The sequence below is a fragment of the Phodopus roborovskii genome, unplaced genomic scaffold (genome assembly GCF_943737965.1).
Source record: "Phodopus roborovskii unplaced genomic scaffold, PHOROB, whole genome shotgun sequence".
NCBI classification, from domain to species: Eukaryota; Metazoa; Chordata; class Mammalia; order Rodentia; family Cricetidae; genus Phodopus; species Phodopus roborovskii.
This window is the reverse complement of record NW_026126545.1, coordinates 961,842-987,777: the sequence shown is the minus strand read 5'-3', so window position 1 is coordinate 987,777 and position 25,936 is coordinate 961,842. Positions and strand designations below refer to the sequence as shown.

The window sequence follows — 25,936 nt, the reverse complement described above, 5'->3', positions numbered from 1 at the left end:
TGTAGCAGTAGTGAAGTCTGTACGGTAAATCGGGGAGGGGAGGTAGACCCTGAATTTACCTGCATGTTGTGACTCTGGAGACTCACCTCTTTTATTAAAGATGCCATGTGAAGGGCAGTGAGAGGAGTTTGCTCTGCTGGTTTGACAATCACGGTGTTCCCACAGCTGAGGGCTGGGGCTATCTTCCAAATGAACATAAACAAGGGACCATTCCACTGAAAAGCAAAATTGGACAATGAACAGTTTGCATTGCTCAGAACCATGTTTGTTATTGATTCTTGCCACCCTGATGAAAGTTGACTAATATTTTGGAAGTTGTGTATAATTATCTAGCTTATTTTACTTAAGTTCACAAAAGAAACTAGTAAATGATAAAAAGAACAAAACAAATTAGATAGGACAAAGGAATGGGAAAGAACTACCAAATCTAATTAAGTCCTGTTATTTTGAATTCTTATTTTGCAAGAGAACTGTTACTGCATGGTTTCTTATATAGTTAAGGAAGCTGTAATTCACTTTCCCTCTAGAAGGCACATACTGTACTTTAAAATTATGAAAATTCTTATCTAGGAGATTGTGTGTGTGTGTGTGCGCACACGTGCGCACGCGTGTGTGCGTGCACACGCATGTGGGTGCATTAGAGAGTGATCCCAGGGACTTAAGCATGTTGAATGTATTCTCCATATCAATGAGCTAGGCTCAGCCCAGGACAAACAGCATTGTTTTCTGTTTTTATTTTTAATTATTTTTTATTTAACATTTTTCTTATTTTACATATCAATCTCAGTTCCCTATCTCTCCCTTCCTCCCATGCCCCCAACCCCAACACCCCATCCACTCCCCAGAGAGGGTAAAGCCTTCCATAAAGGATCATCAAAGCCTGTCAAGTCACTTTGGGTAAGGCCTAGGCCCTTTCCCATGTCTCTAGGCTAAGGGAGTATCCCTCCATGGGGAATGGCTCCAGAAGTATGTTCCTGCACTAGGGATACATCCTGGTTCCATTGAGAATTCCCAGGCTTCCTAACTGAAACCCATGTCTGGGTGGGTCTTATGTTGGTTTCCTAGCTATCAGTCTGGGGTCCATGAGCTCCCCTTGTTCAGGTCAGCTGGACAAACAGCATTGTTAAAGGCAAAGAGGTGTCACATCCAGAGAGTGAACAGGGGAGCTAATATTAAACTTATCCAGTATTCCTAGCAGATAGAGTGATATAGGTGTGTTTGAGTGTTTTTTTAAGCCTTTGAACTACTGAACAGTTCCAAAAAATACACCGATATGTTCAGTCACTCTAAACAAGAGTCACCATTAGTTCAAAAGCTTCAGAACACTACACAGTGTTTTAATTTAGTCTTTTAAATTATAACAAATCAGCTGTATATGGCTATTTGTCCTGTGTTAACCTTAGAGGAAATCTGGTTACATCTAGAACATGATTTTTTGGTGGAAGAATTTTGAGTCCCCAACCCTGCTACCTAAAGATACAATACAGGCCACACACTATTCCAGTTTTCATGGAGGTTATTCCTTCCATTTAAATCAAAAGACATTTCCACGATTTGAACAACTTGCTGCTGCTGCTACTACTATCCACAGTGGGAAGTCTCAATGAACAAACAGAGGTGCTGTGTGCCCTGACATGTCCAAGCACAGATGAGCCGTGATAAGCCTTTGTCACATGCTTACAAGCACAGCTCATGAAACTAGAACATAGCAGAATTTCCAAAACAACACATGCAGTAAACACTTAGGCTTATTTGGCACACCCTCAAAGGTATAGCAGCATATAGAGGGGGATCTGCTCCAGCTAGCCCATATCCAAGAAGCAAAGTTACAGGAATATATTTTTCAGGCAGTCAAGATTATTGAATTCACTTCATACATAACCATCACACAAGCTTCGGTTGTGTGGGGATGGGCTTCAGATCAAATGGAATTACTGCTTCCTTTTCCCCATTGGAGTCATGAAGGAGAACTTACAGGGAGAATTTGGCCACACACCCCAATAGGTTCACGTCTTGTGTAAGTGAAATTATCTCCATCTAGAAAACAGAGCAGACATGCCATACACTAAAGGCAAATGTGGTAACATGCATGGCAGAGTGAGGCATAGTTGGTAGAAGAGGAAGCCCACAGGGAGTAGCAAAAGGGAAACAAATATCCTATCTATAAAGTTCATAACATAAACAACAGCGTCCTCAGACAATTTCAGTCTAAAGACTGGGGTACATGAAAATTAGTGACAAGATTGAGAAAGACCCAATAGGCAGTTAACTCCATTCCCTGTATTCAAAGATGGCTGCCTTCCATGTCACTCTCATAAGAGCAGTACAGAAAGAACTGAGAGGTGATGTCCTCTCACAGGGAGGGCAGAGCCACATGCAAATGTTTGCAGGATCTCAAATGTCCCATTAGCACCAACTTTTAAAAGGTAAATAATTTAAAATAATAAAACTTCTCCAAGGAGTGAGAAATCTTTCTCTAGAGTTCTTCCAGTTTTGGAGTTTCCTTTATTCCTACAAAACATAAATGCAATCCCTTATTCCATGAATAATGTACCTAAAGTGAAATGTGTGTGTGTTGGGGGGGGGTTGTTGTTGTTTTTGTTTTGTTTTTGTTTTTGTTGTTTTTTTTTTCCTATCTTGATTTGACTGACTCTCATGCCTCACTAGCAACACAAGCCTAAATATATCTTGGAAGAGGACATCTTAATTGAGAAAATGCTTCCATCAGACTGCTCTGTAGGCAAGTCTATGCAGCATTTTCTCAAATATTGTTGGATGTGGGATGGCCCAGCCCACTGTGAACTGTGTCATCCCTTGGCAGATTGTCCTGGAATGTATAAGAAATAAGGCTGAGTAAGCCATAAAAAGCAAGCCTATGTACACTATAGTGTGCACGGCCTCTGCTTCAGTTACTGCCTCCAGGTTTCTGCCCTCAATGTTTGCCCTTATTTCACTCAGAGATGGAGTATAGTGTGGAAATCCAAGTGGAAGAGACCCCTTCCTTCACAAGTTGATTCTGGTCATGGTGTTTTATCATAGCAAACACTCACTTTGATTTGGCCCCATTTGGAGTTGTATGTTTTGTTCTGGCTTCCACAGAAACCTGCTATGACACCAGCACTTTCCCTGTCAAAATCTACAGGAACTTAAAATGTCTTCCTCTATGCTTCCTAAGAGTCACAAAACAACCCCCTTCCTAGTACCCCTGTTGCTTATTCTCATCTTCTAACTTCCTGGTAAACACCTCTTATACTGTATCTTCCAGTTAGATTGGAAATGCCCATCATAGACAGTACTTGAAGCGGATTGTTTGCATTCCTAAAGTCTTTATAGGTAAAGATGTAAACCTGCCTCCAATCCTTCCCAAACTTATTCTTTTCTAACATGAAATATTTGTCATGTGCCTGCTCTGCTACTTGTATATCTCACTAAGTAATACATAACATTTCCATGCAAAGGTTCTTAACTCACCTGGTAATCATTATCTCACCTTGTGTAGTTGCTTTGGGAACACATTTGTGTAAATTGGGTTGTTGAAGAACACTGGGCTAAGTATACTGGGCTTAAATGGGCACAGATTGGCGCAGCCTACTCATTCTGGACATGCAAAGTCTTAGGTAATACTATTACAGAAGATATATAAATGTCATTATGGAAATGGAGTCAAAACATAATTTCCATGGCCAGCTTTGAAAATTTAGGATCCTGAGATACCTCACTCAGATTAGTAGCTGAGTCTATGAGAATGTTCTTACTAAACTCTCCGTGATGTTGACTTTTAACAGAACTTCCAGCATCAGAACTGTGTTGGGTCAATGTAAAGAAGAAATTATTTACCTAGTTGGTACACACATTTACCAGAGAGATCTTCACTAATGGCCTACCTCTACTATCATGCTAGTAGTTTCCTCAACGTACTTACCACTTGGTATTGTTTGACCATGAATCTTGTCAGCCCAGCCTGCACAGTACTTCAGTGCTTTTATGATGATCTCAAAATCCATCATGTATGCCTGGGTGAAGAGTCTCCCAGCATTCATTGACTCCATTGTCTGAAAAACAGATAGTGATATCAAAGTCTAAACTTTCAACAATAAAAATTAGATCAAGGACATATAGTCAATCATTTTAGAGCTTATGTACTAGAGACTTTTGGGAAATAAAAGGACTCTTTACTCTAATGTTCCTTTGAAAACAACTTAGGAAAGAATCAAATGTCTTTTTGTGGTCACATAATACTGGTGAGAGAGGAGGTGAGATTCTGATTGCCTGACCCACCCACTCCCCCCCCCCCGAATCTTTCTTTCAGATTATAAGAACCTTTGGCTAAGCAGAATCTAAGCACTGGTTATTTAAGTTCACAACTATGAAAATGATTCTCAGTATCCACTTCCTATCAGAGTTCCAACAAGATTTTGCTTGTCATCTGACTGTGTCTTTCATCAGGGATTTGCTATAGCAGAGTTTTAAACTATAAACTGCCATTTGGGTACTATTTTTAAAATTATTTCAACAATCCCTTCTCTCAGAGCTCAGTGAACCACATGGAAGAGAAGGCAGAAAGAATATAAGAGCCAAAGAAAATGGAAGACACCAGGAAAACAAGACCCTCTAGATCAGCTAAGCAAGGTGCATACGAACTCACCAGGACTGAAGCAGCAAGCACTGGGCCTGTACAGGTCGGCACCACGTCTTCTGCATATATGTTACAGCTTCTAGCTTAGTAATTTTTATGGGATTTCTGACTGTGTGAATGAGAGAATTTCTGACTCTTATGGCTGCTCTTAGGGTTTCTTTCCTTCTGTTTGTGTTCAACATCAAGATGGTGGTTTTAACTTTATGTTATTATGGTTTCTTGTCATATTTGGTTGTTATCTCTTGGAAATCTGTTCTATTCTAATGAGAGACAGAAAGGGAGTGGATCCCTATGTGAGGGTGAGAAACTGGGAGGAATAAAGGGAGAGGAAATATAAACAGGATATATTGTACAAGAAAAACATCTATTTTACATAAAGGAAAAATAAAAGATTATGATGTTCCACATGTTCTTATCTCATCAGCATCCTCTCCTTCCCTTTTTATGCAGACTTTAAAGGATGCTTTGAAATAATACAGTCTACTGGGAAGTCACCTGGCAAGATGCACAGGTTTGATATTGTCCACTCTCTTATATTTATTCTCCTCTCCCTATGGCTCTCAAGCCCACAGAAAAACTTAACACTTTTCACTATGCAATTAAGATAAATGAAGAGCTAAACTTTGGGAAATGCCAGTTACTTTCAGCAGAACATTTCAGTTTGTATAGACTTATAACAGAATTATGAATTCTATTTTGACATGTTTTGAACAATTCAGAATCCTTAAAGAATAAGTGATACCCAATAATTGCTCAATTGTTGATATTTTTTATAAAAATGAAGGTTTGAATCATATTATCACTTAAGATTCTAAAGCTAGTAACATTTACTCTGAGTTGTAACCTATGGGCCTCTTCGTTTTCAGTTAGCTTTATTAAAATCCAAAGCTGAAAAGACAAGGAAATGGACCTTCCATCCATGTTCTATACTGACTTATCTAACTATTGAAATTAGAAAATGCAGGCCCAGAGAGCATAAAGACCTATAATGAGTGTAGAAAAACTGGGTTCTGGAATCTAAGAAGTTCTAGAAAAGGACAGGGACAAGTTTGCCAGTCTGACTCTAAACCAAACTGACTGGCCACTTGGAATGGTGTTCTCCACTGTCTCCCATTGGTGTTGGTGAATACTCACAGTCAGCAGCAGACGATCTCTTTCCATTAAGTCAGCCAGCTTGTAGAGTAGGCGCCCCCTTTCTGAAGCATCCATGGTGCACCATGGGGAGCCAATCTGAAAAGCCTGTCGTGCAGCCTTCACAGCTTTGTCAACATCTGCCTAGAAATCATGGGAGTATTCAATTCAGGATATTCAAAATACTAGATGAGCAGAAACAACATCACAGTCTTGTAAACTAGTACACAGTCCTCACAAGCAGAGGCTAGATCTTCATTAGCCCAAAGTCCAGAACATTTCTCACCCTCTGCACCACAGATATGTTATAATGATTTTTGAGTAATAGTTCAAGTAAGCTCCATATCATTATCAAATAGTTCAACTCCTAGAAGTGCTGTTCTAACAGTTGTTACTTTATCATATTCCAGTCAACCTGCTGAAAGCATTACTGCTCCTTTCTTTTCTCTGCACTCTGCCGTGATTTGTTTTTAACTTCATCAAATCAGCTGCAAATAGCAGGCATGCAATGACTATTCCACAGACTTTTTATCTATAGGACTCACCAACTCATGGAACTCCACAAACCAAGATGATCCAAAGAACAACGGGGTACATCTTGTTGCAATGAATCATGAGAATGAGAACACTGTTGTTTTTAAACCACATATTTTAATCTAGTGTGACACAAATCTGTGTCAATCCCTCTCCTCAGTGTTCTATCATTGGCCTTTGCTTAATAAGAGCTCTCTTAAGCTCCCTTGTCTCTTCAAGGAATGGAGAGAAATGACTTTGAGACATCATAAGACCATGTATGTAAAAAGCAAAACCAGCAACGACAAAACCTGACTACAGAAAACTCTTCTAAGTAAATTTGTTCTTGCAGTTTTGTCATTTGGGTCATGGCACTCCTTTTCTCAAACCAGATGTTTAATCATGCAGGACCAGGAACAGACTAAAGGCAGTGAATAATTAAAAATAAAAAAAATTCTGAGTTCTTCAGTTTAGTTTTGAGGCATCCAAATGCCCATCCACCATATTGGTCAAGAGTTTGTTCTGAAATATTCATTAGATGAGAGGAACATATAACTGAATATCACACTATTTTATTATAAACACAGGCCTTGTGCTATATTCAGCAGCACATATACTAAAATTGGAATGATACAGAGAAGATTAGCATGGCCCCTCAACAAGGATGACATGCAAATTTTTGAAGCATGTCATATTTTCAGAAAGCCAATAAAAAAAACAAATAAATAGGTGAAAGAAACTATTCAAGACTGGAAAATGAAATAGAAACAAGAGAGAAAACACAAGGGGAATTCTGGGAATGGAACATCTAGGTAAATACAGGCCTCCCTTAGTATCCCATAAGAACTGTTTCCCCAAATCAGGGAAAGATAATCTAAATTCATGAATTCTAAACATATGTAGTATTATATATAAGCCCTCAGACATCGTTCCAGTAACTATACTTCTGATACTGAGTACAAATGCTCGGTAAGTAGTAGACAAACTGCACTGTTTCGATAATAATGGCCAAAACTGTCTGCCCACTCAGTGTTCACACAGTCTCATCACATAATCTATGTCAGCAGCTACACATTTCAGAGCTGAGGGTTGAAGTCACCAATGTAGAATCTGAGGGTACAGATGGTCCACTCTATTCTAAAGTGAAGTACATTGTGCCACAACTTGTTTGAGATTCATCATTCTTATCTTTAAACTCACAGCTGTCTCACATTTTCTATGTGGCAGATGTGCCAAATGCTCACAAGATGGGGTTAACTAGAAGATAATCCAATGTAAAAATGATGACAGCATCCCAGTCCATTCTAGTATATTCTTTCAGCTTTTCTACCCTCTACTGCATAGTTCTTTACTCCTGTCTGTTGTAAACAGCCTCCCATTCATTCTTCCACTTCCCATGCTCTTTTGAATGCTACCATGTTAACATTCATGCATTTTATCTTATCACATTCCTTTGAGTGTCTCCAATTGCTGGCTTTACCCACAATCCTAAGAGCAAAGACCAACACTCTCTGTTTGGTTTTCAAGGTCCAACATTTTCTGTAAAGACTTCACTTGCACAAACTTCCTGTTCATATTTCTCCTACTCCAGCTGACCAGCCCTTCTCACTTTTGCAACTGAAATTCTCTTTGCATAGAAAATTTCCTACCAGAAAGCCCATTAGCTTCCAAATTCTTACACATTTTTGAGGCCTATTTTAACATAACAATCTACCACAATGGTCACTAGACACCCAGTTTAGTGGTGGCAGATAATAGTCAAGAGCCAGTTAAGCTTTAAAAAGGGAGACAAGTTCTTTATCCCTGCAAGTTACTATTAAATATCACAGATCCTGTTTTAGTGATAAGGAAGGAGACCTTACCTTGTGTTAGTGAAACACAGAAAAATTAGAACCAACACTTCATGTTATATCCTATGTCCACATTCAATTTTCTGGACAGTGAAGTTGAATAGCACTGCTCTGTTAATATGGTCACAGCTGTTGAGTTTTTCAGCCTGTGCATGACCTTGTGAGATTTCATTTTATTTGAAGCTTTTGACTCCATTTTGAGGGTGAGTGGTTCCAGGACTCAGGTAGACCCAGGAACTCCACTAAATCCCACCTACCTAGCACAACCTGACTAATAACTATCCTGGGGATAGAAATGGAGCCATCCTATAGGTTTAATGGGGAGAAATGAAAGTGTGTGGACAAGTGGGCATATTAAGATCAAATTAAGGAAAAGGGAGAAAGAAGTTATCAGACACCCAGGAAAGGGTGCAGCTCCCTTGCCTGACCCCATAAATGATGGACACCTAAGACTGTAATGGCATAGCCTCTGAACAAGCTATTGTCTGATGCCTGGTGTGTGTGCCAGGTACCAAGAACTCCTTGACTCAGCTGGGTCCTTGCTATTGATGCCACCTACTCAACAGCCTGCATGTACACATGTGCACTTTTTGTTAACTGAAATCTACAGATTCATAGTCTTCTTTTTTAATGTAATTTTAATCATCAAGGAGAAAGCATGATTAGCTGACAGGTACCCTAAATATGTTACTCTATTAAAACTCTATGCCCCATATTAAATACTAGTGCTACTCCTTAAAAAAAAGTTATTTAATAGCTCATACTTCACTATGTTGTAATAACTTAAGACCATGGATATTTTGGACTCCACCTCCCTACTCTAGATTCCAAGGTAACATTAGAAATGCTAACATTTGATCTAATAGCCTGTGATTTTATTTATTTATTTATTGGTTTCTTGTTCTCTTTATGTTTCTTTTTTTAAAGTTCTTGTGTATTATGGATATTTATTCTCTACCAGATGTATATGTGGCAAATTTTCTTAGGCCAAGGACAACAGAACATTTACCCAACTTCCTGAGAAATTATATTTTCATGTCTTTCATTGAACTTGCTGTAGACTTTGAGCTCAGAACAGCGAGAAGCAAAGACTCCTGGTATAAATTGTACTTGAGGGTGTTGGAACTTACCTTGTCCCCTTCTTCCACATGGCAGATGACCTCCTCAGTTGCAGGGTTAATGACGGGAAATTTCTTGCCACTCACTGAGTCATGCCATTCATTGTTTATGAAGATCTGTGGCAATGAAGCAAAGACAGATAAAAAGTATTTAAATATGCAGTAAGTTAGAGGGTTTGTTAAACTAGTGTTGATGTTTTAAATGTTGCCTAAATATTATGTGTCTTTCGATGTCTAAAAATTGTTCATGAGGGCCAGGCGGTGGTGGCACATGCCTTTAATTCCAGCACTCAGAAGGCAGAGACAGGTGGATCTCTGTGAGTTTGAGGCCAGACTGATCTACAAGATCTAGTTCCAGGACAGCTAAATCCTGTCTCGAAAAACAAAACAAAAACAAAACAAAAAAAAAAAAATGTTCATGTGTGTGTGTCATTTAGCACCTAAAGAAGCGTAGATGTTAGGCAACTGGAAATTCAGGTGTGTGTCACTAAGACATAGTAACTAGGAGAGACACCCTTAGAGCACTGGGAAGAGTCTAAAATTCAATATTTACACCCTTGCTTTTCATTACATGCATTTGACTCCGTTTTGTTTTGTGTGTACAACAAAAGCACTCTGAAGGTTAAGATTACATAACTGTCTGACTATACCTTTATTATTCTTTCTCTTTTAGTTATTAATCTGCTTATGTGTTCCCTTTCTTGTGCTCCAAACATCTCCTGGTGAAAAGAATAGAACCTCTGACCTGGGTGGAGATGTAATAGTACAATTGGGCTGATTCAATATCTTTGGACAAAGGACCATGCTGAGGAAGCCGAGCTCACCTTAAGCCAAACTAAAGAGATTAGTGTGTATAATAAATAGTCCTTTAAAGAGACACTGTACTTTTTCTTCCCCAAAACCACACCCCTAATGCAGAAGTTTGAACTACAGCACTGTAGGGCAGTAAGTCTGATGACTTTTCTGAATTATTCAGAAGAGAATAACTTTCCCTCTGTCTATCTCTCCTCTGAGAATGCTTTTATTTACAGTTTGTCTTTTCTCCCATCACTTTGGACTTCCTTGTTCCCTCCCTAGAAACTTCCCTGACTTCCATGTGGCTCCTTACTGTCTGTATGTTCCACTTCCATTGCCAGTTTGAGTGACAAGAATGTTCCCCTCTTCTTCCCAATCTCCTTCTCTAGGCAGCTGCTGAGGTTTTACATCTGGCTTGCCTTTGAGTTTTTCTTATAAATTATAAGAATAGTCTTCCAAATTCCAATTGTTTATACCCATAAATTATTCCACTAATGAGACTGAGAACCCCAAGAGATGACCCTGAGTTTCTGTAGTATCAATACCATATGCCTCTTGCAATAATAAAGAAGAAAATTAAAACAGGAAAATAATGCAGAAACTAAGACACTGGTTAGGCAAAGCAATTTGACAAATACTTCTAAGCCCTACCTTTTCTGCATTGAAACCCAAGTTAACAGCCATTGTTTGAACCCCTGTAGAAAGTGTGAACCTAATACAATTCTTCAGTGGGACACAGTAAAAGGACCATGAACAGGCATAGAGAAAGCTCCCCATTGAGATTTAATTGCATACATAACTGGCGTCCTCCCAAGTGTGAAAATGCTGTAACCAACACATCAAATGGTATAACGCTTACGGCGTAGACCAGACTTATGTAGAAAATACATGGAAAAAAATCAACATGGACTGAGTGGCATTGCTTGTTTTTAAGAATATGAACAACAAACAAATTTGTTATTGACTCTTAAATACATAGGCCCATCATTCTCCCTCTGATGTCCTTATACAATGTGTTTTCAGTGAAGAGGTTTCAATCTGGAAACATCTGTTAAGGGATTACTGGTCCTGTCCTTGTACATGGGACTTTAAGGAATACCTCATTTTTCTAGTACTTTCACCTCATTTTTAATTAATGCGTGCTAAATGGAACAAATCAGAGGAAAGACAGTTCATTTTAAAACTCCCTTGAGGTACACACACACACACACACACACACACACACACACACACAGACATAGAAACACAAAGAAAGTCTTAGCAAAATTAATAAGTGATAAGGAAAGGGGGAGGGACACCCTGACAACCAAAATACCTTACCAAACTCTGCTTAGTGATTAAAATGTAACTACATAAGCAGTGTGGACAAGTCCCATATTCTTGGAAATACCTGACCTATAAGGATCCCCACACACCTCACCCTCACCCTCCCGCCTTACCCCCCCACCAACCATCCCCAGGCACCCTAGGAGCCACAGTCCCCACCTGCACCGATTGGAGGAAGAAATGGGTAGACAGCAGGGTAAGAATATGTTCAACAACATAAAGAGAAATCTGGCACCATTCAGAAACTAATGGATCTACAACAGCAATACCTGAACATCTCAACCCAGATGAAACAGAAGAAAATGCCCTTAGAACTAACTTAATGAGAAGATGATAGAGCCCTTTAAAGAGGAAATGAAAATTTCCCTTAAAGATGTGGAGGAAAGGACAAACAAAAAAAATTTGGAAGAAATCAATAAATCCTTTAAAGAAAGTCAAGAAAAAAAAAAGTTAAATGGATGAAGGAAACAGTTCAAGACTTGAAAATGGAATACCTGATTTGTACATTGTGACAAGAATTTCTTACAAATGAGAAGAGTTATGGGGAGGGGGACATAGTCTATGGTGTGCACCCACCTTTGACAAATATGTTCTGTTGGAGAGTATGGGCCCATCATAGTTGGCATATTCTTTTTTTTTTTTTTATCAAAATCTAAATTGAAAGCATTTTCTCTCTAGAAAACATGGGTGAAATCATGCCTCAGGGAATGGCCACAGCCAAGGACATTCCTCTCTGCAGACCTTGTCTTAAACAAAGGGCCCAAAAGCCAGGCAGCACCCTCACTTCAGATGCTTGGGAGAATGAACAGACTCTAGTGGTTAAAACCCACCTATGTTTGCTCACAAGGAGAAATAAATACATGAGTGAGAGTATTGGGCTCTTCTCATTACCTTGAACACTCTCTGATTTCATTGTTTAGTTCAGAAGTAGCATGGTTCTCTAGAGAGTTGAACAGTTTGTTTCTCATTTTATTTACAATATCATACAGTAACACAGATACTTTTAAGTGACTTGCCTAATAACTTGGTTGGGTGTGTGTGTAATTTTTTTCTTAATTTTGGAATCCTAAGATCTATGACAGAAGTAGGTATGGAGCCATTCAGTAGGCAAAGTGACGAGTGTTCCTCATGACTAGCCCAGCCTAATCATGTGTTCTCTCTGGATGCAGATTTAGAAGCCTGAGTCAGGCTCTTGCTCTTGTGACTAAATATTTAGCAGCCAGCAAGGGTATGTTTTCTCCAACAACAGCAAACTTTCCTGGAGAAAAAAAAAAAACAAGTACCATTTCTATCTGGAAATAAGAAAACTAGCTCAAGTCCATTTGGGGGTTTTGAAGGTTTGACAGCAGCCTTCGTTCAACGTCCAAGGTTAAGTCCTCCAACCTTAACACTACCAGCAAATATATGGTCTTGTTATCCTGTTTTAATGTACTATTTTGAGAGAGAGAGAGAGAGAGAGAGAGAGAGAGAGAGAGAGAAAGAGAGAGAGAGAGAGAGATTACTTGCCTGATTCCCTCCAGTAAGTTACTGTGTTTGTCAGACTTACCCTAAGTGCTCACTGCAGGGGTTAATAGACCTGCTGCTCACTCTGCTTCTCATTGCACTCTAGCACAAGAACCTTTCATACAGAATAAAATTATTTTCCCTTGGACACATTTCAAGATAGAAAATTATGAGAAGTTGTCTGGTATGGTTTAGAATTCTCCCCTGAATCAGCACACTAACTTTGCAAGCATTTTATATTATGTTTGCAGGAAGCTCTTGCACAAGCCACAATGGACCTAGCCCTTAGTAAGGCCTCCACGGAAAGCCCTGCTTCCAAGTATCTTACCTTGGTATACTGAATCTTCAAGTTGGCCAGCGGGGCAGGGACTTCAGGATGTGCAGGGAAAGACATTGCTGGTTTGGCTCCTGGAACACAGGTGACAGCAGGCTCAGCAATTTGGGTCTAATAGAGCCCTTGCTCCTTTTTATCTGCATGCACTAAGTGTCATTTGCATATTAGGATATGACTGGATGGGCAGACTCAGGGCAGGGCAGAAAGGACACTACTTACTGTCTTATAACACCTAAGATGGGAGTCTTTGCCTTAAATGTAAATCCTTAAGGAAGCAGCACCTCAGCCCTGAAGACTGCTCACTATTTACAGATGAATTTGTTTACAAAGCCGAACATGTGCTAAGAGAGCATTTGCAACTAACTGCTCTGGACACTTAAAGTCACTTATAGTCTTCTAGGTTTTCCATGACTTTTTATGTTACCATGAAACTTTCATTTCTCTGACAGACTGGGAATCAGGAAATTTGTGAAAAGAAAATTCTCCTGTTGAGCTAGGGGGAGAAGGCTATGAAATTTCAGGTCAAAGCTGCCAGAATCTACATCTTTGTCCCTGGTCAGAGTGCTGCTCGGGAGACAGGCACTCTCTCTAGACTGTTTTTGGCCACCTTTAAAAATTCAGCCATTGGGTCTATTTCCAGTCTGGATAGAAGTCCCAGTGTCAAATAGGAACCTAAGATTATCTTTATCTTTTCAGTGGGAACAAAAAGTTGTGCAGGCTTTTTCTGTCAGAGTTCACCATAACTCACAGACCCTCAAAGAACATTACATTCTTCAAAGGTGAAAATTCTTTGAAAGTGAAAGCAATGTCAAATTTTGGGACGGTCTGCACTTGTGAAGAATTACTTGTGAAAAATTACAGTTCTCAAACTGTGGGAGTCAAATATTAAATATCTTGTATATCAGATATTTATTTTCAATTCCTAACAGTAGAAAAATTACAGTTATGAAATAGCAACAAAATAATTGTGTAGTTGGGGGTTACCACAACATGAGGAACTGTATTAAAGGGTCACAGCATTAGGAAGTTGGAAAACAACTCAGTTCCAATACAGTCTAGGCAGTGTACAAAGGAAAACTGGAAATAGTACTTCCTAAGAGTTTAAATTCTGAATATTTTGACAATTTTTAACTGTAGCATTTTCATGTTGAATACCTGCTTCTCTGTGCTGATACTCCAGCACAGGTTAGGGGAGTATCAAAAGCTTTAAGGTCTGGCCTCAAAAGATTTTGTTCAGAATTCAAAAAGAGATGTTATAGTAAGTGTAGGATCTAAGTCTGAGGCCCATAGAAGAGAATCTCCTCACAACACATTAATTCTATTCCTGTGCTCTTTATTGTTCTCTCTTTATAGTTCTCTACTCTAATTCTTTTGTTCTAATTGTCTTTATTTTCTGAGCTCTGATCTAATTCTCTGTTTCATTCATTCATTCATTATTCTTCTGCTGCTGCTGTTTCTGCTTCTTCATTTTCCTACTTACTTATTTTTCCTATATTTTTATCCTTTTACATTTCCACTAACTTCTACCAGCTTCTCCCTCCAGCTACTACCTCCTTCATCTTGTCTCTCTCCCTCTCTCCAGCCATGGCACTGTGCAAGGCTAGAGTTTTTCAGGGTCATAGACACAGATAAAAGTTTCACACAAAGTGGTAACTGTCAGCCTTTATCCATGACTCAAGATGGGAAAGGTTAAAAAGTCCAAGAACTTCATCAAGGGAAAGGAGAGAGAGAGAGAGAGAGAGAGAGAGAGAGAGAGAGAGAGAGAGAGAGGGAGAGAGAGGGAGAGAGGGAGAGAGGGAGGGAGGGAGAGGGAGGGAGGGAGGGAGGGAGAGAGAGAGAGAGAGAGGGAGGGAGGGAGGGAGGGAGGGAGAGAGAGAGAGAGAAAGAGAGAGAGAGAGAGAGAGAAATTAAGGAAACCTAAGGTGAGACTATGTGTGCTTTTGCTATTTTCTTAAATCTGACTAGCAAATAGACCTTGGGGAAAACAAGCACAAAGAGTTAAAAATTTGCTTTAAGGTTAATACAAAGTTACCTTGGGACAGCATGTTCCTATCTGCTGGCAGAGGGAATCCAGGACACTCTTGTTCCCTATCTCTCTGAGAGCTACAGTTCAACAACTTCAGACATGCAGAAATTCTTGTCCTTGACCATCACAGCAGAAGTCTCTTTTGCCTGGTCACTAACACTAGCCAACTGTCTGTCAAAGAAGATAATTGCAGGAGGGTAGACTTCTAAGTTTATACAAAGACCTGATTGAGAGAGTGAATGTATTGACTGTGATTACTTTGTTGCCAGAGAATCTCCCTGTGCTGGGGGAGTCTACCACTGCACCAATACATAGAAGAAATTGTGCCCAGTAATTTATTAATACACTGCTAGAGTTTTGGGGATGAAACTCACCATAGAAAGGGAGTGCTATGGCTTCTTACAGTTAGGACAGTGACTTTTCATAAAGCAAATACTCCCACCACCCTGCATGTAGCCCTTCTCCATCAGAATGTGTGATCCCAGTGGGTAAGCTTCCTGATTTGTCAGATGAGCTCTCACTGCATAATTCGGTGGTCTGTAGCAGGAGAGGAACACAATAACAACACTCTTTGGATGATTATGTTATTAAGAAGGAATAATGACAACTTCTTTGTAGTACACTTGTCATCTTAGCTAGGGGACTTAGCTAGGGGCAGGAACAGGGACTTAGGAAACATCTTTCTCTTTCCACCCTAACCCTGGCTTCTCATTTTGTGAACATGAACACAGCTTGTGATCATAGACCTCACAGAATACCATTTAAATCTCACTTGAGGCAAAGCTTCCCCAATATGATATTTCTTCTTTCCAGCTCTGCGTTTATATCCATAAGGTGATCCCCACATAGGCTCAAGAACAGCTTGAGGTCTTTGAGTGAGTAGTTACACACATGAAAATTATGTTCAAGCTTGTATTTATATGAGCAGGGAAACAGGTAGGAAACATTTTCATCTTCCTGGGACATATCAGTTCTGTTGTAACTTGGTCTACACTGATTAGAAGGTACAATAGAGAGCTGATGAATGGATGAGTGAGCATGTTTTTAAAATAATTGTATTTTGGGGAAAAATACAATTTAAAAAATGTATTTGGAGTAAGGTGTGCAGCACAAAACATTTTTCTAGACTATGATGCCATACCTTTTAGATGTATTTGAGTATCCAGCACTTCTTGATTGGATCACTTGAATTAGGATAGAATTTATGCATGCATGTATGTATGTATGTATGTATGTATGTATGTATGTATGTCTCTGGCTCCCCCCCCTTTCATTTTGGAAATTTGTTTTCTCTTTAACTGATGCCCTTTGAGTTAAATACACAATTGTTCAACAGCAATTATATAACATGCAGACTAGTGCTCTTACCAATGCCCAGACAGCTGCATTTTGCAGAGTCACAGTTGTTTGTGGGTTCAAAACTTGTTATTTGATGTCCAGAAGGTGATAACACAGGCTATGAAACATTCTTGGCATTCTGTTTTACTCTCACAGTGGGTATATCATTCACTGCCTTTCATTAGGTAAATGTGCAATAATATACACCTGAAACCAAGAATCACCACATGTAGTAAAGGAAACTTGGAAACTTTGGAGGCAGTTACCATGCCTGCCCTTTAACTTTCAAAAAGAATTTACTAAGCATTATATATGCATTCCTAAACTTCCACTTCCTTTGCCAGGATTTTTTTTTTCTGTTCAATACTGGGCTATGACAGGTTTTTTCAAAGTTATACAAAATTTTATTTTTAGAGATGGTTACAAAAGCCAAAGAATTTTTCTTTCATTCTTCCCCTTAAAGAGGAAAAATAAAGCTTTGGTAAAATGATAACCTGGTAGGCCGTCCTTCTTAAGATTAGATCCAGAGCTTTCATTTGATGGCAGAGCTGGTAATTTATTTAACATGCAGTCCTGTGAAAAATATTTAATTATTTCCTTCTCAATGATAAGCTAAATTTCATACACACAAAAAAAATATAGAGAGAGTTATAGTTAAGTGATAACTCATGTCAAAGCTGCAGTTATACCAAGAAAATATACAGACCATGACCTCTGCTGTCACTGAACCCAGCTCTGCAGGCAAAATGTCAGTACAGAGCTCCATTCAAGAAGTGGATCCTGATGAGATAAAAACTCTTACTTATATGGGGATTTGAACCTTCTACTGATATGAATAATAGAAATTAAGGTGAGAGTAGATAATAAAACATAACTGAAGAGTGAAATGAACTTTTCTGCAATGGGCCAAATATTTGCTTCCTCTCAAAGTGCATGTGCTGAAATCATAGCCCTCAATGTGATGGTGTGAAAAGTGGGGTTAGTGGGATGAAAATGGTTGATGAAGGGGAAGCCCTAGTAAGTAATTTTAGTGTAGTGACTTTATAAGAAAGATCCCACTCTCAGCCTCATTGCTTTGAATTTTCCCTTCTCTCTTTCTTTTCTGGTAGCATAAATTGAACTCAGAGCCTCAGACATAGTAGGCAAGCATTCTAACATCTAGCTATGTCACCAGCTTCATCTGCTGATGTCTTCAATGTGAAGAAGATCCAAGAGGTCAGGAGTCTGCTACCAAAATGTAGGTTCCTACATAGCCTGATCATGCTAGCAATCTGATGTTTGACTTTTAGTCTCCAGACCTCTTCTTTAAAAGATATCCACTAAGTACCTCTTTTTTTAAAATGGACTATATTGCCTTCTTTTCATGTTGTCTGATTTCAGGGTCCTGGATGGTTCATGGAGCTCAGAATCTTGTTCTGATTCATGCCACACCCCTCAAACTATTGCTTCTTTCATTATGGTTAAGTTAACCCCATTATAAATATTTCTTCACATTTCTTTATGACACAGTTTATCTGATATCACATCATTCATATGCCTGCTCAGGGTTTAGCCCTTGGTTGTACTTTGTTGTCTACTGAATGCTAAAAAGTACTCATGGAATTAAATGTGTGCATATATGCACTAATTGCTGTTCACCTACTAGTCTTCTCCATTTAGCCACTTTTTTTTCTCTTCCACATATTTTATCACTATCCTTCTGTTTGTTACAATATACCATAGGTATCACAGGCATCTAATGCAATTGGGCCTCTCACTAGATAGTAAGGTCTCTAAAATAAACTGTGGATTAAAACCTTTATAATTATTTGAGCTTAAAAAGGTTTTGCTAAAACTTGTAGACCAAGGCCATCTCCAGGAACTTGGCTTGTATGGGGTTTGAAATTACCTTGCAAACACAATACTCAGCATTATATCTATACTTTCCACTTCCTAAGAAAGTTAAACCACTAACTAGTCTGTCTGTTGTGGGCTACTTTAAGATAGTCTGTAGCTGCCCCATGTTTCTGACATTTATGTTGTGCATAGATTACCCTGCAACATGTTCAGCACTTTGCTAGAAGTAATTCTCCTTCTCCACTTTTGTGCTCATAACTTAAATCACATTAGTTCAGTCACTGAGTGAATTAGTTAGTATACATGGACTCCGGCTTGGTGCTGAGCCCCAGTAAACTGAGTGTTGAGTCTGACCTGAGATCTAAAGGATGGATGGTGGCTTTTCACCTCCTTTATGATTTTCTAAACTCTTTAATAGTTAATTTTACAGAATTTAACTACTTATAGGCAGTGACATTTATAGGATGTTTAAAAAACAACAAGAGTACAACTCAGCAAATTGCTATAAATTGGAAAAGGAAAATAACCACCACTTTGATATAGAGGCCCATCAGAGCTTCACAGCTTACTGGGTCCCAACTCAGGATCACAAGTTCTTTCCTATCCCCTCAAATTATTTCTACTATAGCCTCCAATGCATCCAGTTACTTAATACATGATTATTTGAACTCATAATGAATGAAATATACATCTGAATATTTTCACCAGGGAATGCAGGCTACAGGTAACTTTGTTAATTCGTCTTATCATAGAAATGTCTTTTCGTGGAGAATCCTGTCCTCATATTCACAGATGATGATGAGTTACACTGTGTTGAACAGAACAATAGTTTACCCAGTGCATGTTTATATCAAGTGGTACTTCCCCACTTAAGCATGTCACATTCATAAATTCAGAGCACTGGCCCTTGTCCTCAAGCATTTTCCAGAGGACAATAATATCACTGAAAAACTGGATGAGAGGTTAGCACACTCAGATCTGTGGTCTCATTGTAGAATTTCACTTGTGAAAACAATCAAATACTTTTAATCTAGCAACACATATCAAAATAAATGATGATTATGTATATACATATATATGTATCTATTTATATACTCATGTATTCTCATGTTCTCTTGGTTGAACAGAGGGTCCTGGGTTCATATGTCCCCTTCCTACTTGAATAACTGTTTAAGTGTGCTAGTTAAAAAAGTACAAATTAAGTGAAAACTCGGGAGATTAAGTATCATTTTTTAAATTTAATAATTACTGAGTGATTCAATAATTCATACATTTTTTAAATAAAAGAAAAATATTTCAAAGTATATGAAAAATTGAATTTTATTTATAAATTAGAAGAGTATAAATGCATGTGTGCATAGAGAAGCCTATTTTATCTGTTGCAAAAGGAAGAAACCCTTCCAAAGACAGCCAAGCAGGGGTATGTGGGTACTCAGGTCAGATCCACCCCACTGAAGATAGATGTGTAATGTTTGTCAGTTTGATTAGACCTAAGACCAAGAAACTTGCTCCTGGGTAAGTCTACCAGAATGTTTCCTGGAAGAATTAACTGAGGGTGAAAACCCTTTCCTGGAGTGGAAAACACCTTTTGTATTGGACCAGATACAATGAGGCTTGGAAGAAAAGACTCTAATGCCCCTTGGCCCTGCCAATCTTCACTTCTTGCTGCAAAATGCTTCCTATCTATCCAATAGATGCCACTGCTTCTGCTATCCTCGGACGATACCAGGACCAAGCTTCTATTGCCTTGCAATATGGACAGAAAGCCATCAGCTCTGTCATAATCCTCTACGACTTCAACACCAGAACCTCATGGACTGAATTATTGGGTTACCCAGAAAATCTGGTAAAGCCAGTCAAATAAATCTAATGAATATGCTTGCAATACCTATTCATTATATCTATGTCATTCCTCTGGGGAACCACATCTAATAGAACAGGGTTTTGGAATTTTTGCATGATAAAGGAGTAGGGTTATTTAAGGCATATGAAAAGACAACTAGATAAGAATTAGTCAGTTGTCTGTGAATGAATAATTAAACTTATAGCTATCTATTGAATACCTATTCAGAAAATGGCTGAGTTAATACATCTTAAGGTACAGCCTTCTGACATCAAAAGTTGAGTTCTACTAGGCAATGCTTAGACAGACACTGCCTTCAAACCCCTGCAAAGGTAACTTAGGCAACAGTTATTATTAAAATCACATGTTAGAAGTAATATCTACAGCAAAGCCAGTGGAAGATAACTAATTTGCAACTCAAATGCATGATTTGACCTTAGTACCATTCATTGAATTTTATTAGATATGTCAGGGTTCCAAAATCTTAAACTCTATTGTTGCCCTGACCCGCAGGGTAGTCAATGAGGAACCAGGGACACCTAGAAGGGAATTGGGAACAATGGATTCAAAGAATGGACAGAAAGACAGTATTCTTGTCAAGCTGACAAATTTTATTTTCTAGGGGGAGGCTTATATAGGACCATAGGCAGAATGTAAGCAGGATTTGCAAGTAGGTAGGGTGAAACCGTCAATAGAAGGAATGCCCAGAATTGTTTAGCTAATCTATAACTGGCTGTAAAACCTTATCAGGAGTGATAGCTGTGATCTGGTTAGCTATTTTTTAATGGGCTGTAAAACGGCAGCAGGAGAAACATCCTAAGCTATTCTTTAACAGCAACCCTGTATCTCAGAATGCTCTGCTGAACACTCTGCTTATTTCTTAAGAGGCAGTAATTTTCTATCTCAGATACCTGAGGTTGTGAGGATGGTGATGGTCCCCAAAACATTGTCATACCACTTGTACAGCCTCAATATAACCAAAATGTAGGTGATACATCTGTGTGGGTTTTAGACAAACTTACAATAGCCATGGGAAAAATAATACACTACTAAATGGAAGCTAACGTTCAGTGATGCCCAATTATCTTCTGTCCTTGATGATGATATGAAGCATTCTTAATGTCATTAAGGTCAAAAATTGAACACTCAAAAACAAAACCCACTCTATTGGACAGATTGACCAAAAAAAAATAGTTTATGTGGAATTCCAGCTGCCTAGATCCATAGCCAAGAATCTTGGACCATTTATTGTCAACCTCCATATCTGACCTGATAGCTTTGAGATTTTCACGTAACATTTCAGAACGTATTAAATCTTTCACCAACCCAAATCTCAGAATGTCATCAAATAGCTCTAAGACCTATTGCAGAGCTTTCCCACTTTGCTATAATAGCCTATATGATATACTGTAACGAGTACGGTTTTTCCTCCTGCCGTCGCCTCTGGTCTTGTCCCGCCGCCACGCCGCCAGCCCCAAATAATACACAGAGACTCTGTATTTGATACAATGCTGTTGGCCCGGTTACTTGTTTTTTATCGGCTAGCTCTGTCTTAATTATTAGTCCATTTTTGTTGATCTATGTATTTTTCTTACCGGGGAGCTGGCGGCATACTGTTTTTTTTAGACTCTCCATCTTGACTCTTCCTTACTATTTCCTATTTCCTCCTTGTCTCCTAGTCCCTCCTATCTTCTTTTTCTATTGGCCAACAGTGTTTTATTATTAACCAGTATGAGAAACATATACAGAATGACATCTCCCATCAATATACTCATCAATGTATTTGAAAACACCTTGATTTATGACTTTCTTTATTTTATATTGTTGTGTAACAGATTCCTTCATGAATGAAATATTCCATCCTTCAAGGAAGCTCCATAAGATAGAAGATAAAAGCACTCAAAACAGTTTTAGGAAGTCCCTGAAACTCACAAGATTCATCTTCCCAAGAGTAAATAATAATAGGGTGAGGAGAGTCACTTTCTGACAAGTAAAGCTTCAAAGAAAACTCTGATACAATACCAACTTCCTGGAAGAAGCAAAAATCAGTAGAGCATCTTGGAAGGGATTTAGACCAACTGAGTCACTTGGAAGGAGTAAAGTATTGAACTGTCTACAGACTACGCAGTCTGTTCCAGATTCCCAGCTTTCGAGAGCTGTCATCCATGCTGTGGGATGATGGGAGATGTCATAGGCTCCCTATAACATGCACCTACAAGTTCTTGAACACATTTCCAAAATGGAGATTGTTATTTGGGTTCAAAATGAATCCATGCTACTCAGCCATGATCGCTCACCTTTCACTCAAGAATAACTTGTTTCTTATTTCCTTTCAAATTAGAAGCATTTGGGGATGACAACTTTGATGACTTAAGGCAATTTATCTTGAACATTGACCACAAGAGTTGTCCGGTCCCAATTACAAGAATAAGCCAATTATGCACACCTAAGCAAATTGTCTTCTCAGGTGAAATCGTGTTGATAATTTGTTTCTGGGGTCCAGTGTTTGGTAGAGAGATGATTAGTTCACCTTGATTTTATTGAATATCATTTCACTTTGCACATAGTGTTCATTTTTAACTGAATAATCCAAAAAAGTATTTAACAAAGCATTGAATCAGCTTAATGGATTAAGAACAGCATTTTGAAAAATAAAATACAGTAAAATAGAATACCTAGCCATGCATTACATGCACTGTAGGTCAATATGATTTCATGATTTTTTTCAAGTATACTTATGGTCAAATGATATGTAGTATGTGTCTGTTACGAGTAAAGTTTTTCCTGCCAGCCTGGACCCACCACAGCACCAGCCCCAATTAACACACACAGACTCTGTATTTGATATAATTCTGTTGGCCAGTTACTTGTTTCTTATTGGCTATCTCTGTCTTAACTATTAACCCATTTCTATTAATCTAAGTACTTCCACGTGGTCCTGCTCTCTCCAATCACTCCATCTTGACTCCTGCTCACTACTTCCTCAAATCCTCCTTGTATCCTAGTCCCACCTATCTTGCTTTCCTATTGGCCAACAGTACTTTATTCATTAACCAGTGTGAGAAACATATTTACAGAATGACATCTCCCATCATCTCCTCTTTTCTGTCCAAAATAAAAAAGGGTTTTAACCTTAACATAGCAAAATATATCACACAACAGTTACCAAATACGAATCACAGTTAACAATATTTAGTCCATTAACATTTAGTAAGATTTAAAGACATATTTCATCATCTATCCTATCTTTGTGAGTCTAAAGTCTTATATGTACCTTATCTTTAATCCTAATGAAGGAAAACTATAACTATAATCATTTGTCTTCAACTCCATCAAAGACCACAGAAGGATAATATATAAACTCTAAAACTGACAGAGACAACTCACTGCCTGATCTGTCACCTGAGGTTCTTCTGTAATGTTCCATATTCAGCTTATAGGCCATAGTGTGTCTGGCAGACTCTTCCGCAAAAGAGGAAACTAAACTGTCCACTTGTATTGGCAGTTTGTCAGTCACTTTACTCTGTGTCCTGTAGACTGTCTGGCAGACTCTTCCTGAAGCAGAACTCTGTAGCAATGTCCATCTTGTATCAGCAGTAACTTTTCTATGGTCCTGCATGTCCAGTTTATACAATATAAAGTCAAACAGTCCAGACAAGAGCAGTATCTTGTCCAAAATGGCTAGTCGTGCCATATTGGAAGCAAACTCCATAACACATTTCTTCATGGGAACACTCTTCCACTACTGGTGGGAGTGCAAACTCATACAGCCATTTTAGAGATCAGTATGGTGATTCCTCAGGAAAATGGGAATTAGTTTACCACAGGACCCAGCAATCCCTTCCTTAGGCATATACCCAAATGATCCACATCCATTGAAGAAAGACATCTGTTCAACTATGTTCATAGCAGCACTATTTGTAATAGCAAGAAACTGGAAGCAACCTAGATGCCCATCAAGTGAAGAATGGATAATGAAGATGTGGCACATCTACACAATGGAATACTACTCTGCAGAAAAAAATAATGGTATCTTGGAATTCGCAGGCAAGTGGATGGCACTTGAAGAAACCATCCTGAATGAGGTAACCCAGTCACAAAAAGAGGAACACAGTATGTACTCAGTCATATATGGATTTTAGACATAGAGCAAAGGATCACCAGCCTATAATTCACACCACCAGAGGAACTAGGATACAAGGTGTATTCTAAGAGATTCATATAAAGTCCCTCAAAGAACTGGGAAGGAACAAGTCCCCCAGAGCACAGGGGAAGTGGGGGGAGCAGCGAATGGAGAGAAAAGTAGGAGAAAATGAGGGGGAAGAAAGGAAAACACGTCCGACCATGAAGATTGAGCCCAGTTAGAAATAGAAGACAGGGGAGGGAGAGAGAGAGAGAGAGAGAGAGAGAGAGAGAGAGAGAGAGAGAGAACATAAAACAGGGAGCCAATATTGGTTTGAAGATAAAATTGAACACAAAGAAAGGTCTAGAGAACTACAAGACTGCCGCCAACTAACAATTTGAGCTTCCATGGAAAGGCTACCATAAATGCCCTTCGCGGAGAGTGAGATCAACAACTAACTTATCCATGGAGCCCTCAACTAATGCCTATTGGAAACAGAAGCAAACACCTATACATAAACACTGCGTTGAACTAGAACCCAGATGCAGATGGAGAGGACAAGACCAGGCAGCAGAAACGCATAGAGACAGCTTACCTGAACAAGGAGGAGCTAACGGGCCACCAGACTGATAGCTGGGAAGCCAGCATGGGACTGACTCAGGTCCCCCTGAATATGGGTCTCAGCCAGAAGGACTGAGCAGTCTAAGGGACCTTAGACAGTAGAGCCAGGATGTATCCCTGGTACACAAAAGGACCTTGAGAACACATCCCCCATGGAGGGATAACTACCTTAACCTAGAGACAGGAGAGAAGCCCTAGTCCCTACTTCACATGACCTGTCAGATCTACATGACCCCAACTGGATGGCATTCCCCTACATATGGAATTGGGGTGGTGGGGTGGGAGGGGAGAAAGGAGGGAAAAAGGAAGGGAGGGAGGAATGGAGGGAGGGAGGGAGAGGGAACTGGGATCAACATGTAAAATATTAAAGTAAATTTAAAAAAATGCTTTGACTCCAAAATTTAAGTTCAAGGACAAGTTACTAGGGAAAAGGATTTCTATTTTTGTTTCCACAGAAAATGAAAAGCTGTGGATTCCTTCCAGACTAATGTGGTTTGATCAAGCCAAACCACCTGAAACAGAGTACCAGGTGATGATCCTACATTCAAAACAGCTGGACAAAGCAGCCTTACAGACTACAACCAGGATTTCTGCATCTTCTTAGAATCCCCCATGACCTTGCCCCTTACCAGCAGGAAGTAGTTTGGAAAGAACGACGCCCAAATTCCCAAAGATTGTCTATAAATGTTTGTTTTCATTTAAATGGAATTGGTTATATAAAATAAAGAAAGGAATAAAGAAAGAAAGCTAAGAAATACTTTAGTAAATGATGAAATAACAACTACTAAGACACTGTCTTTCTGTTTAGTGTAATGTGGACAGTTTATGCCCATACCCGTATCTGTGTGCACATAAAATTGTTATTTGCCCTTTTAAAACCATTCAGTACTAAGCAGCTTTCAGCTTTCCTTGAACAATCCCTGTCTCTGAGTCAAGAATTAGG

At 39.0% G+C, this 25,936-nt stretch overlaps 1 protein-coding gene and 1 non-coding gene across 2 annotated transcripts in view; one reads left to right on the top strand and one right to left on the bottom strand.

The window, feature by feature from the left end:
* LOC127233622 (aldehyde dehydrogenase 1A1-like) overlaps positions 1-13,349 on the bottom strand; it is a 28,578-nt gene extending 15,229 nt beyond the window's left edge. The window contains 7 exon segments of the mRNA XM_051200164.1: positions 87-215; positions 1,976-2,037; positions 3,923-4,052; positions 5,771-5,911; positions 9,261-9,365; positions 13,201-13,277; positions 13,280-13,349. Coding sequence (XP_051056121.1) covers positions 87-215; positions 1,976-2,037; positions 3,923-4,052; positions 5,771-5,911; positions 9,261-9,365; positions 13,201-13,277; positions 13,280-13,349 — 714 coding nt within the window.
* LOC127233629 (U6 spliceosomal RNA) lies at positions 6,873-6,979 on the top strand. The gene has a single exon (XR_007835496.1). It is a non-coding gene; the product is annotated as a U6 spliceosomal RNA (small nuclear RNA).
* Positions 13,350-25,936: the final 12,587 nt, after the last annotated feature.